Source organism: Protomyctophum bolini (genome assembly GCF_963924005.1).
Source record: "Protomyctophum bolini genome assembly, chromosome: 3".
Taxonomy (NCBI): Eukaryota; Metazoa; Chordata; class Actinopteri; order Myctophiformes; family Myctophidae; genus Protomyctophum; species Protomyctophum bolini.
Genome location: NC_137864.1, coordinates 45831341 through 45846255, shown reverse-complemented (window position 1 = coordinate 45846255; position 14915 = coordinate 45831341). Strand labels below are relative to the sequence as shown.

The 14915-nt window shown below is 45.9% G+C and overlaps 1 protein-coding gene across 5 annotated transcripts in view; it reads right to left on the bottom strand.

Annotated features, from left to right (window-relative positions):
* The window catches only part of LOC308312860 (SH3 and PX domain-containing protein 2A-like), a gene marked incomplete at its 5' end in the record, with an annotated part of 152271 nt that overhangs the window by 73800 nt on the left and 63556 nt on the right, over window positions 1-14915 (bottom strand). For 4 of the 5 annotated variants that reach the window (XM_080759609.1, XM_080759611.1, XM_080759610.1 and 1 more), the window contains one exon: window positions 6580-6708. In XM_080759609.1, the coding sequence (XP_080615735.1) occupies window positions 6580-6708 (129 nt within the window). Of the gene's footprint in view, window positions 1-6579; window positions 7128-7165; window positions 7180-14915 lie in introns of those variants that run through there. The other variant, XM_080759613.1, reaches the window with a different exon arrangement.

Genomic DNA, 14915 nt, shown 5'->3' with positions numbered 1-14915 from the left:
TATAATTATTGAACCAATGTAATGTAGCATTAACTAAATAATATCAATAACTACATTGGACCACATCAGAACACAGATAATTATTTTCTCCATCTCCTGAAAAGGTTAACCGTTTTGCACATACAGGGTTTCCACCCGACAACGTCCACATACGATGTTGTGTACTGTACAGTATATATAGTTGGAGAGCTTATTACACGAGATGTTCGAGAAATTAAGGCCCAATTAATTGGCTGTGTAGGGCAATCCAAAATGGCTAACCGTCGCTACGTTGAAACTGTCAAAGGCAATAAGCACTGCACAGCCTTGAGGGCAGCTGAGGAGAAGTCTTTTCCACGCGGGGCGGGGTGGGGTGGGGGGGACTCGGCTTTATACCAGCTCTCCGATGTGTTTGACTTGGCCGTAGCCTTCTACTGATGTCATCATCGTCATCATCATCATCATCATGGCTGCTCCAGTTTTGTCTGGGCCAGGAAAGGACAACCATGCATGGCAAAGTAAGCTCAACTCAAATGCTCTATTTCAATGACGTCACCCCAATCCCTCCGTGCATACTGTACACTGTACATAACCCATTCTGACCTGAGATCAGATTCATACGAGGTTTCCACGGGACACACACTGGTCTGATGAACCCATTCTGACCTGAGATCAGATTCTAAAAATGTCAGTCGTTCTTCGAATTTTTCAAAAATAGCAGACCTACAAGCTCGTATCGCGCCACTCGGTGGCGCGCTATGAGCTTGTAGATCTGCTATTTTTCAATACATAAAGCGTAACATGATGCTAACACCAAAATGGGTGCCCGGTCAGAATGGGTTAAACCCTCTTCCACTAGCGTCGTGGCTAAAGCCCGTCAGGGTCCCGTAAAAATTGCATGTGATCAGGGGGGGGGGGGGGGAGGTGGCCATGTGGCGGAATTCTATATTTTCTTGGCATGAGAACAGTCCAGCTTTACTTGATGAATATTCATGAAACAAAACTGTTTACATGACACACATCCTGTTCCCCATGAGCTTCTGGCAACTGAATGAGATGGAGATATACCAGTTACTACTACCAGGTACTTTTACTTAAGTACTGTACCTAAGTACAATTCTTTTGGTATTTGTACTTTACTTGAGTATTTCCAATTTACAATACTTTTACTTTGAAAACTTTAGTTACTATAGTTACTTCATAGATTTTTATTATTATTACGAAACATATACACTGCAGCCCTACTGTATATACAATGTTTTGGCCATTTGAAAAATAGCCAATCTACAAGCTCACAATGCAGTTGAATGTAGCTTGTTTTCGTCCAAAATGGTGTCTATAGCAACAGAAAGAAGATTATTTATTTATTTTGAAAACATTTAAAACAAGTCTATAGGTGGGTGGAGGCCACCATCTTGTTTCCAGTTAATTTCCTGTTTCATCGATCGCCTATAGCAACCGAGGGTCATTCAGACGGAAGCGACGAGTGTGATGTAACAAAATAAAAGACAAAAAACCCCACAAAATCACACAAACATTAAATTCCCATTGGCAATGAACGGAGCATTTACGTCGTATGTGTGTATCTGTGCAAATCGACATGTTACGTCATGACGATGTATACGATAAGAGCGCCCCTCATTTCACACGAGTGTGATTTTATAAAATAATAAAGTATTCAATGAATCAGAAACAAGTCACAGACGGGAGTCCTCCATGGATCTAATACCAGGCCCCCTAATCCTCCCCCCTCTACACCAAATCACTCATGTTGTACAATCTTCAAGCTGAATGCGTTTGCCCCAGAACAGGGACACTAGCCCATTCTGACCTGAGATCAGATTCGTACGAGGTTTCCACTGGACACACACTGGTCTGATTAACCCATTCTGACCTGAGATCAGATTCTAAAAATGTCAGTCGTTCTTCGATTTTTCAAAAATAGCAGACCTACAAGCTCATAGCGCGCCACTCGGTGGCGCGCTATGAGCTTGTAGATCTGCTATTTTTCAATAGCTAAAGCATAAAATGGGTTCCCGTTCAGAATGGGCTAGGCTTTATGAGAACTAAAAAAAACAAACACACCATAATCACAGTTACAACTGCTTGGCACAATGTGGGTTATTATTATTATCTCACTGACAATGAATGGATTATAAATACAGTGGAAAGCCTGGCCCAGAGGGATGCTGTACAGTACTGTATGTCTGTACTGTACAGTACTGTATGTCTGTACTGTACAGTACTGTATGTCTGTACTGTACACTACTGTATGTCTGCAGCAACACTACATGGAGCCACAGCTGCAGACAAGAGCACCTCCCCCCCCTAACAAAAACCCAAAAACAAAACGACCTTAACCCATTCTGACCTGAGATCAGATTCATACGAGGTTTCCACTGGACACACACTGGTCGTATTAACCCATTCTGACCTGAGATCAGATTCTAAAAATTTCAGTCGATCTTCGATTTTTCAAAAAAAAGCAGACCTACAAGCTCGTAGCGCGCCACTCGGTGGCGCGCTATGAGCTTGTAGATCTGCTATTTTTCAATAGCTAAAGCATAACATGATGCTAACACCAAAATGGGTTCCCGTTCAGAATGGGTTAAAGCTCGTTACGATGGCAAAAGTGACTCATTAATTAACTCGCATAATTACTTAAAGATGTACACGAGAAACGATCACACGCATAATCAGTGTACAGATAAGATGGCAGGACACACATCGACAGGGGCGAGGGAAAGTACTAGTATCAATACTGCAATGTTACACGTACTGTATGAAAAGTACTAGTATCAATACTGCAATGTTACACGTACTGTATGAGTAATGTTACACGTACTGTATATGAGCCTGGAATTAAAAATGTGCTCGGATAAAAGTACTGGCATCAAAATGGCAACAAAATCCAAAAGTAGAAAGGTCCCATTTACCACAAATTCTCATGCGTATCTCTCTCTGTCTCTCTCTCTCTCTCTCTCTCTCTCTCTCTCTCTCTCTCTCTCTCATTAGAGACACAGCACTACCCCTCTCTCTGTTTCTGGCGCCCCCTACTGGTATAAATAAGTAACATACTCGTGCTCATTGACCACAAACAGGTACACCACTGGTGCTCATTGACGTACACAAACAGGTGGACATTGCTGGTTGTAGGAGTGGTTGCACCACTAAAAAAAAAACATCTTTTGAAAATAGCAGATCTACAAGCTCACAATGCGTGACATCACGACACATTGCGAGCTTGTGGATAGGCTATTTTCGAATGGCCGACATTCATATAGGGTTGACGTGGTTATAGTGTATATTTTGTAATGACAATCAAAATCTACAAAGTATAACTATACATCTTTCTTCCAATAATTGTAAAAGTGCAACATCTGCCTCTGAGATGTATAGTAGAAGTAGCATTATTGGAAATTGGAAATACTCCAGTAAAGTAAACGTATCTAAAAATTGTACTTGAGTACAGTACATATACTGTACTCAGTTACTTCCCATGGGGATATGCACTGGCATGTCTAGGCTGGAGCGTTGTTGTTGGAGCTGCTTGTGGCGCTGCTCATCTCTGAGTTGTGCAAGCTGCTGGCTGTCACCGCCGCTAAGCATGGAAAATAAGATGCAACGCCTCATGGGGGTGTGGGGCGGTGGCAGAGAGCTGGGGGTGTGGAACGGTGGGGGTGTGGAACGGTGGGGGTGTGGGGCGGTGGGGGTGTGGGGCGGTGGCAGAGAGCTGGGGGTGTGGAACGGTGGGGGTGTGGAACGGTGGGGGTGTGGAACGGTGGGGGTGTGGAACGGTGGGGGTGTGGGGCGGTGGCAGAGAGCTGGGGGTGTGGAACGGTGGGGGTGTGGAACGGTGGGGGTGTGGGGCGGTGGCAGAGAGCTGGGGGTGTGGAACGGTGGGGGTGTGGAGCGGTGGGGGTGTGGGGCGGTGGCAGAGAGCTGGGGGTGTGGAACGGTGGGGGTGTGGAACGGTGGGGGTGTGGGGCGGTGGGGGTGTGGGGCGGTGGCAGAGAGCTGGGGGTGTGGAACGGTGGGGGTGTGGAGCGGTGGGGGTGTGGGGCGGTGGCAGAGAGCTGGGGGTGTGGAACGGTGGGGGTGTGGAGCGGTGGGGGTGTGGGGCGGTGGGGGTGTGGGGCGGTGGCAGAGAGCTGGGGGTGTGGAACGGTGGGGGTGTGGAGCGGTGGCAGAGAGCTAGGGGTCTGGAACGGTGGCAGAGAGCTGGGGGTGTGGAACGGTGGGGGTGTGGATCAGTGGCAGAGAGCTAGGGGTCTGGAACGGTGGCAGAGAGCTGGGGGTGTGGAACGGTGGGGGTGTGGAGCGGTGGCAGAGAGCTAGGGGTCTGGAACGGTGGGGGTGTGGAGCGGTGGCAGAGCGCTGGGGGTGTGGAACGGTGGGGGTGTGGATCAGTGGCAGAGCGCTGGGGGTGTGGAACGGTGGGGGTGTGAAACGGTGGGGGTGTGGATCAGTGGCAGAGCGCTGGGGGTGTGGAACGGTGGGGGTGTGAAACGGTGGGGGTGTGGATCGGTGGCAGAACGCTGGGGGTGTGGATCAGTGGCAGAACTGAAAACATGAACTGCTGACTCTCCCCCGAAATAAACACATTATCCCCATTTCCATTATATACGCAAATGAAATGTTGTAATTCCTTCAATTCCTTCAATTACACTAGTAATTTTTGGAGTTCTTCAGAACTTCAAATCTGTCATGTCAGGCATTTGGAAAAAGGTATTCTCATTATTTACAAGGCTATGAAGTCCACGGCCTATGAATATGAAAATGAAATTAACTTGAAATGCAAAGGTTTGAGAATCATCGCTATAGAGCCACGCCATACAACTCCTCTCTTGTGTGGGTCCCTGGCATTGTCTTTTCAAATGGGGCTCTGCAGCAGCAATGTATGTCTGGCATCAATATGGAGGTCTGTCTGCAGCAGCAATGTATGTCTGGCATCCATATGGAGGTCTGTCTGCAGCAGCAAAGTATGTCTGGCATCAATATGGAGGTCTGTCTGCAGCAGCAATGTATGTCTGGCATCAATATGGAGGTCTGTCTGCAGCAGCAATGTATGTCTGGCATCAATATGGAGGTCTGTCTGCAGCAGCAATGTATGTCTGGCATCAATATGGAGGTCTGTCTGCAGCAGCAATGTATGTCTGGCATCAATATGGAGGTCTGTCTGCAGCATTAACACATGTCTATGTGCTATATAAATAAATGTGATTTGATTTGATTTGATGATGTCTGATCAATACGGAGGTCTGCAGCATTAATGTAATGTAGTTTTTATAGCGCTTTTCTATGCACGATGTGCATATTCAAAGCAAAAAATAGTCCATTCGTTCATACATTGGGAGGTGAAGCGGCGAACAGTCAACGCCAGCATCCTCCTCACTTCGCACATTCACACACCAATGGTGGCAACCCCTGGGAGGCAGGGTGCAGGGTTCAGTGTCTTGCCCAGGGACACTTCGACATGGAGAAAGGAGATTCAAACCCTCCTGAGCCACAGCACAGCCGGCCCGTACTGTACTGAGTATAGGCTACTCTGCTGCAAGTCAAACAGAACCCTGTACTGTACTGAGTATAGGCTACTCTGCTGCAAGTCAAACAGAACCCTGTACTGTACTGAGTATAGGCTACTCTGCTGCAAGTCAAACAGAACCCTGTACTGTACTGAGTATAGGCTACTCTGCTGCAAGTCAAACAGAACCTCAAAGTAATGCCAAGATCCACTAAAGAGATGGAAGTCTGGTAGAGAGAGAGAGAGAGAGTGTGTGTGTGTGTGTGTGTGTGTGTGTGTGTGTGTGTGTGTGTGTGTGTGTGAGTGTGAGTGTGAGTGTGTGTGTGTGTGTGTGTGTGTGTGAGTGTGAGTGTGTGTGTGTGTGTGTGTGTGTGTGTGTGTGTGTGTGAGGGAGGGAGAGTGCAGTGGAGGGATTCTTGAGGACAAAGGGCAGATAGGAACAAATCGTCTCCAAAGTAAGAACCATGAGAAGAGACAGAGAGAGACACAGACAGACAAACAGACAGAGGCAGAGAATCTATGTGTATGCGTGCATGTTTGTGTGTGTGCATGATGTGTGAATGCACGTGTGTGTGTGTGTGTGTGTGTGTGTGTGTGTGTGTGTGCGCATGTGCACGTGTGTGCACGTGTGTGTGTGCTAATGGAAACAACAGAAAGCCAAACAGAAACATCAACATCAGGTTGCAAAGCGCGCTGCACGACTGCACGTTCAAAGAGTCTCCTCCCGGCATCCAGCTCTCTGCCGGAGAAAACCACCAAACGCACACCGAACACACACCAAACACACACCGAACACACACCGAACACACACCAAACACACACCGAACACACACCGAACACACACCGAACACACACCAAACACACGCCGAACACACACCAAACACACACCAAACACACACCAAACACACACCAAACACACACCAAACACACACCAAACACACACCGAACACACACCAAACACACACCAAACACACACCAAACACACACCAAACACACACCAAACACACACCAAACAACACACCAAACAACACACCAAACAACACACCAAACAACACACACCAAACCGTCAGACTCACCGCTCTCGCTCTTCTCGATAACGTCCACCGTCTCGCCGGCCTTCAGGCTGATCTCAGAGTTCTCCTGCCTCTCGTAGTTGGCCACCACCACGTACTGCTCCAGCACCATGGGCTCCGAGCTGTCCATCCCTGAGGGGAAGAAACAGGCCGTCAGCCATCGGCGGCCGGCGGTAGCCCCCCGCGAGCGCCCGCCGCCGCCGCCGCCGCCGCCGCCGACGCTGATGCTGCGCTGCATCGCCCGCTGCGTTGTCGTCGCCATGCGCCAACCTCCCGCGGCCGCGACCACCAATCAGAAGGCGCGCTCCTCACAGTCTGGCTGCATGATAATCCCCAACGAGGCGCCGCCGCCGCCGTCGTCGTCGTCCCCCCGCCCGGCAGCCTCGGAGGGACGAGGAGGACCCTCCTCGGAGCGGAGAACCAAAACAAAGGGGGAGCGAAGGGAAGGGAGCAGGGGGAGGCCAACAAGAGGCTGCAGGGGCCGCATCGCTGGGGCCGCCTCACGGGGTGTCCATGATCTGGACCCCACTCTGACTGACTGACTGACTGACCTGACTGACCTGACTGACTGACTGACTGACTGACTGACTGACTGACTGACCGGGAGCTTCAGGGACGGTGAGAGAGAGAGAGAGAGAGAGACGGACGGACGGACGGAAGGAAGGAAAGAAAGAGGAGAAGCGGAGGAGAGAGGGGAGCTGTGAGCCGGCTGGAGGTTGGAGGAGGACTGGGGGAGTGAAGTGAAGTGAGTGGAAGAATGGAGAAGTTTCAATCTGTGGAAAATCAACAGTGCAAAGGGTTGAGAGAGGAAAAGCCTCCCCTCTCTGCTGGGTTTGGTAGACTGCCGTTGGATTGGGGGGGGGGGGGGAGTGGAATGGGGGGGGGGGGGGTGACGAACACACCAATCATGGCAGTCGACACTGCTGGCCTTAAATAGAAACATATGAGTGGGCTAGGGGGAGAGAGACAGAGACAGAGAGAGAGAGAGAAGGAAAGAAAAAGAGAGGGAGGCCGGGCCTATGTTTATGCGAAACAGAAGAAAGCATTTCAGTTCAACCTACTTTTCCTCTCTCTCTCTCTCTCTCTCTCTCTCCCTCTCTGTCTCTCTCTCTCTCCCCCTAACGCAGTTTAACCTCTTCGCTGCCAGCGATGACTTCATTTTATAGCCAGGTTCACACAGTGCATGTTTTTGTATGTGTGTTGCAGACACACGCAGACACACGCAGACACACGCAGACACACGCAGACACACGCAGCTGACTGCCATGTTTCGTCAAAAAAAAGAGATGGCGCACGGCGAAGAGCTCATGATGAGGGGCTTTTCAGCTGATAATCAACTACGTCACACACACACACACACACACACACACACACACACACACACACACACACACACACACACACACACACACACACACACACACACACACACACACACACACACACACACACACACACACACACACACACACACACACACACACACAGTCTTTCTGTCCTTCCAAAGCGTCCCACGTACGACTTCCTATTTGGCCGATTATGGGGGTTGTTTGTGTCTCCCAGAGGGTTCTCAGCCTTTTCCGGATCGGAGGCCCACTTAAAAATCTCCACGGCTGCGCCCGCGGACCACCCATCTGACCACCCATCTGACCACTTGTGTTAAGGGGTCAGATGGGTGGGCCGCGACATTCTCTATACGGCGTGTGCTTATAACCAGGCGTCGCGTCTGTGGCCAACTGCCTCTCACCTATACAACAACTAGACCAAAATATATAACTCTATGGACTAGACTGTGGCCAACGCCTCTCACTATACAACAACTAGACCAAAATATATAACTCTATGGACTAGACTGTGGCCAACTGCCTCTCACTATACAACAACTAGACCAAAATATATAACTCTATGGACTAGACTGTGGCCAACTGCCTCTCACTATACAACAACTAGACCAAAATATATAACTCTATGGACTAGACTGTGGCCAACTGCCTCTCACTATACAACAACTAGACCAAAATATATAACTCTATGGACTAGACTGTGGCCAACGCCTCTCACTATACAACAACTAGACCAAAATATATAACTCTATGGACTAGACTGTGGCCAACGCCTCTCACTATACAACAACTAGACCAAAATATATAACTCTATGGACTAGACTGTGGCCAACTGCCTCTCACCTATACAACAACTAGACCAAAATATATAACTCTATGGACTAGACTGTGGCCAACTGCCTCTCACCTATACAACAACTAGACCAAAATATATAACTCTATGGACTAGACTGTGGCCAACTGCCTCTCACCTATACAACAACTAGACCAAAATATATAACTCTATGGACTAGACTGTGGCCAACTGCCTCTCACTATACAACAACTAGACCAAAATATATAACTCTATGGACTAGACTGTGGCCAACTGCCTCTCACTATACAACAACTAGACCAAAATATATAACTCTATGGACTAGACTGTGGCCAACGCCTCTCACTATACAACAACTAGACCAAAATATATAACTCTATGGACTAGACTGTGGCCAACTGCCTCTCACCTATACAACAACTAGACCAAAATATATAACTCTATGGACTAGACTGTGGCCAACTGCCTCTCACCTATACAACAACTAGACCAAAATATATAACTCTATGGACTAGACTGTGGCCAACTGCCTCTCACCTATACAACAACTAGACCAAAATATATAACTCTATGGACTAGACTGTGGCCAACTGCCTCTCACCTATACAACAACTAGACCAAAATATATAACTCTATGGACTAGACTGTGGCCAACTGCCTCTCACTATACAACAACTAGACCAAAATATATAACTCTATGGACTAGACTGTCCGTCTCAAGCCAACTTCAGCCACGGGACGTGAGACACCACCGAGCAATTAAGCTAAAGCGAGCGAGTTGCCGTGTCGAACGGTGCGATGTTCGATTGAGAGACTCAGGGCCGTTCCAGTTGCACCCCGATGAACATAGAATAGTAAATCATGTTCTGGAAAGAGCGTTTCCCCCGACTGCAACTCAAAGTGGCTACTGGCCAATCACAGCGCGTCCTTGCACAAGCCGTATAGAGTTTGGAAAGCACGCGGGCGGGCCACGTGCATTCTCCGAGCAGGTTTATTTTACCGATCAATCAATCGATTGTGTTCATGCTTGTATCAATGAAAGTACCACATGCATTATTTTAATGAAAACACGTCTAATTATTTTTCCCATGGTATTTAAAGAGAAAATAGAGAGTAATATAATGATAACGTTATCAATACACATGTTATGTTTTGGATTTGCCTTTTTTGGGGCCCACTTGCAATATCTTCACGGACCAATCTCTGATCTTTTTTCCTATCACATGGTTTTGTGTCTCTTTGAGACACATTTTCCTACTGAGGATTATTGCTGGGTTGTTTTTACCTCTATCCGTAAACATTTCCTAATCAGGAGAGAAGGGGGTTATATAACCCCAGAAAACCACTGACAAACTAGCATCAGGAGAGAAGGGGATAACCCCAGAAAACCACTGACAACAAACTAACATCAGGAGAGAAGGGGATAACCCCAGAAAACCACTGACAACAAACTAGCATCAGGAGAGAAGGAGGATAACCCCAGAAAACCACTGACAAACTAACATCAGGAGAGAAGGGGGTTATATAACCCCAGAAAACCACTGACAAACTAACATCAGGAGAGAAGGGGGTTATATAACCCCAGAAAACCACTGACAAACTAACATCAGGAGAGATGGAGGATAACCCCAGAAAACCACTGACAAACTAGCATCAGGAGAGAAGGGGATAACCCCAGAAAACCACTGACAAACTAACATCAGGAGAGAAGGGGATAACCCCAGAAAACCACTGACAACAAACTAACATCAGGAGAGAAGGAGGATAACCCCAGAAAACCACTGACAAACTAACACCAGGAGAGAAGGAGGATAACCCCAGAAAACCACTGACAAACTAACACCAGGAGAGAAGGAGGATAACCCCAGAAAACCACTGACAAACTAACACCAGGAGAGGAGGAGGATAACCCCAGAAAACCACTGACAAACTAACACCAGGAGAGGAGGAGGATAACCCCAGAAAACCACTGACAAACTAACATCAGGAGAGAAGGAGGATAACCCCAGAAAACTACTGACAACAAACTAACATCAGGAGAGAAGGAGGATAACCCCAGAAAACCACTGACAAACTAACACCAGGAGAGAAGGGGATAACCCCAGAAAACCACTGACAAACTAGCATCAGGAGAGAAGGGGATAACCCCAGAAAACCACTGACAAACTAACATCAGGAGAGAAGGGGGATAACCAATCATGGATTGATTCCTGGGCAGCCGGGGTCACGATTTGATCTCTGTCTGTTACTTTCCAAGATTCAAATAAAACAAATCACACCCGTGTGAAGTGAGGGGCGCTAATATATTAAAGTCTAACTCATGTTGATTAGGTGATGTAATGGTAAACGGTGCCAACACAAACATTAAATTATCTTTATTGTTAATGGCGTTTAATGTTTATGTTGGGGACAAGAGGACGTTAATTTTCCCTTCATTGTCAATGGCGTTTTTTAAAACAAACATTGAACTAAAAACAAACATTAAACCTGTATATAGGAGGGGCTAGCGCCCCTCAAAAATAGCAATAGATAGCAGATCCACAAGCTCAAAGTTTCGAGCCTGTATATCTGCAATACTTTTGTGTGACACCACTGTACGATGATGATGATGATGATGATATCAATTTACGAAAAAACACAAAAAGTTTAAATATAGAGATAAGAGGCTTGCTATAGGATAAGGCAATGATTTTCCACAGGGCTTTTTCTTACTTGGATGCAAAACCTTTGGACATGAACTGATGCAAACGTCTTGATGTGAGAGGTGTAAATGAAGATGAAAGCGTGCCGTGCAGTATGTTGGAGTCATCAAAATGGAGATCACAGTCCATTCCACTACTCTGGAGTAGTTTGTGTGATTTATGTGATGTATTCCCCATGCTTTTTGTTCTTGCTTAATGTAAGTCGCTCTGGATTAAGAGCGTCTGCTAAATGCCTAAATTGTAAATTGTAAATTGTAAGATCCTGGAAACTTTTCGTACACCTAGATCTGCTAGTTTAGCAATTTTGTGGAAGAAAAGTTAACGTTGAATGAATGTGTTTCTTATAGATAAAGAAAAGACAACTTGATTAGTTCTGATCATGGCAAGCAGGCGCGGGAACAGACACAAAAGCAAAATCATACTGCGCAATACAGATATAGACAGCTACTGTTTCTAACAAGGAAAAGGACATGGATTAGCGCTGTGTCAGCAAATTATTCTACTGTCCCCAATTACTGCAGTCAGCTTTTGTATCATTTAGTTAAAACAATTGGCCCTTGAACAATAATTATATATTACTTTGGATAAGTTTTGTCTGTGCTTTTGAAGGCTTGCTTCATTAAAATGAAAGTTAAAAAAAAAAGGCTCTCCTCTCTTGTTCTAATCAGTAAAGGTTTCGGCCTAGACGACTTCACGCTGCGTTTCTGGCAAGATAACAACGTTTACTTATTTTCGGAGACAATTGGATGTCAGAAAACATCGTTCTGTTCTGCTCAATTGAACAAAATTCCAAACCAAGTGATTCAGCATACCGTAGCCAACCTCTTCATGTGTTCCTTGCTTCATAAAAATCGCTTCAGAGGACAACACTGCGGAGGTGACTTAGTTTGAAGTGAATTGTGAAATCATATCAGCTCAAATTGTACTGTATAGTGTTCCAATTCCAGTTCAAAATGTGTCTGCTCATTTCTTTGTGTCATTGTCGTTTTCTTAAGTCCAAAATGAAGTATGTGTCCCTAATGACATCAATATGAAGTATTTTCCCCTTATGACATCAACCAAACTAGGGACGCCAGGTTGAAAATGGTTAAATAGGCTGCCTTTAAAGTATGCATTAGAACAATGACATCCTCGCCAAGTCGTTAAATAGAAAGTAGGCCATTACAGTCAGAAGCACTATAAGCATTAGAACATCTGTCTGGTGGAAACCTCATATATGACCAAAACTGTTACTTTTGAGGATTCAAATAAATAAAACATACTAGCAAAGAATAGCAGCATCGACAAGCTCAAAGGATATGCTATTTTTGGACACGTTCGTGTGACACTGCAGTATGACCAGTGGTTCCCAAAAGTGGGGTCCTGGATACTTGGGAACCAAATGGACCCTTATGGGTTTGTAACTCAGAGAGTGTACAGATTGTATTTGTACACTCTCAAGAGTTAACCCATTTTGAGCAGGAACCCCTGTTGGTGCTATTGAAAAATAGCAGATCTACAAGCTCATAGCACGCCACTCGGTGGCACGCTATGAGCTTGTAGGTCTGCTATTTTTTTTTAATCGAAGAACGACTGACATATAAACATAGCTTTTTCAGAAAACTGTCAGGATGTAGAAGACATTTTTTTGGAAACTGATCTCAGGTCAAAATGGGTTAAATTAACATTGATTTTACAATATACATTGGGGTAAATCACTGCTAGATCCATATAAAAACCTTCCTTTATGGGGGTCCTTCGCATATATTCTCAGATGGGGTGTAATGGGGTGTTTGGAGGTCCTCCTTGACATGAAAAAGTTTAGGAACCCCTGAAGTATAGGGTGTTCATTCACAATAAAAACTCAAAAAGTCTGAACATGGAGATAAGAGGTTTCTGCACAGTACACAGCACTGTTCAAACAAACAGACCTGTACTGTAACCTCAGGGAGTGTTGGTTCTCCCTACAGCTATTCTGGCTCTGTGTCATTGTTTATGACCACACATCCCCATCAGGTGAAATACAGACAAGGACCTTTGCTGTTTGTAGAAAACATAGCCGGCCCTGTGTTCCAGGGAGCAACTGAGGTTAAGCTTTGGCCGTAAATACGTAGCACAGGTCCAACTGTTCACAAACCTCAACGCCGTTCCCATGGAGACAAAGCCACATTTGTGTGTGCCAAAAATTGCGGAATACTAAGGAATCCTAAAGAACCTTCATAACCTATAGTCTTGGGGGGGGGGGGGGGGGATTACCGTTTCTTTCTTGTTTTCCCTATAAACGTTGCCTTGACATAATCAATACTGCTAATGCAAGGAAACAATATGTTTTTCTCCCCCCAGTATTGCCCCAATTACAGTTAAATGCCTTGAAGGACATTTCGTTGCCGTTGGGCAGAATACTCTTACCTCCATATTTCACTTTTGTAAATTGTAAATTAACGCCCTAACCAATCATACCACAGTGTCACACAAAAGCATCAAATGTAGCAGATCCTCAAGCTCGAAACGCGGCACAAAGCGACTCGAGTTTGCAGATCTGCTACTTTCGATATTTTGGAAATTCAAATCCTGAAAAGTAACAGTTTTGAACGAAAGAGCTTTCCACCCCGACAGCGGCGATTCGCTAAATGTTCGCAGGTGGCCAGCTGACTTTTTTAATTTGTGTAACAGCGTGTGTTTATTTCTGCAGGGAAAATACAATTGTTGCTGGAATGTTTATTTGCCACACTTTTTTCACTCCTATTCTTTTCAGCCTGTGCTTCCTCGTGATCACTGACGTAAGCTTGATACGTTATAGTTTGTGGCGCGGTGAGGTTGCGTGCCGAAAACTGCAAAGGTCAAGGTCAAGGTCGCAAGGAATGCATGTAGACTAGATCAGTTGCACACATCACCGCCGCTGCACGACACACGTGTAAATTATGCCTCATCCTGCAAGACAGGAGATGAGCAAAGGTCACTGGCACTGATGAGTGAATATAGAAACTACTTAATTACTATACTACAGAGCATGTGAGCGGCGTGGAGTGGGGAGAAAAGCCGCTCCTCGCTCCAGGGGGCTGTTGTTTCTCACACTCATTTGCTCATGTTGATCCCCTTCATTTGCACACCGTAGAGAGACTGATGCTAGGCTGTTGGTTTACCTGATCCTGCGATGATCCTAGACATAGATCAATTACTGAGGCACTACACTGTCTCTTTGATGTACAGTATGGGTCTGCTAAATACCTAAATTGTACATTTTACACAAGTATGCAGACATTTTTAGTCGGCGTAACAAAGTACTACAGTTTTCAAGATTTGTCAAAACTTTTCAAGCGTAAAATATGACTAAATCGGTTTAAACTAAAGGTGACAAATAACTGTAGTGGAGTAAAAAACTACAATATTTTCCTCTGACATGCAGTGGAGAGAAATAAAGTCATGAAAGGTGGAGATACGGTACCGAAGTCCAGCATGGTTTCTGCCCGAGGTTATTTGTACCTCAAAATGGTGCTGTAG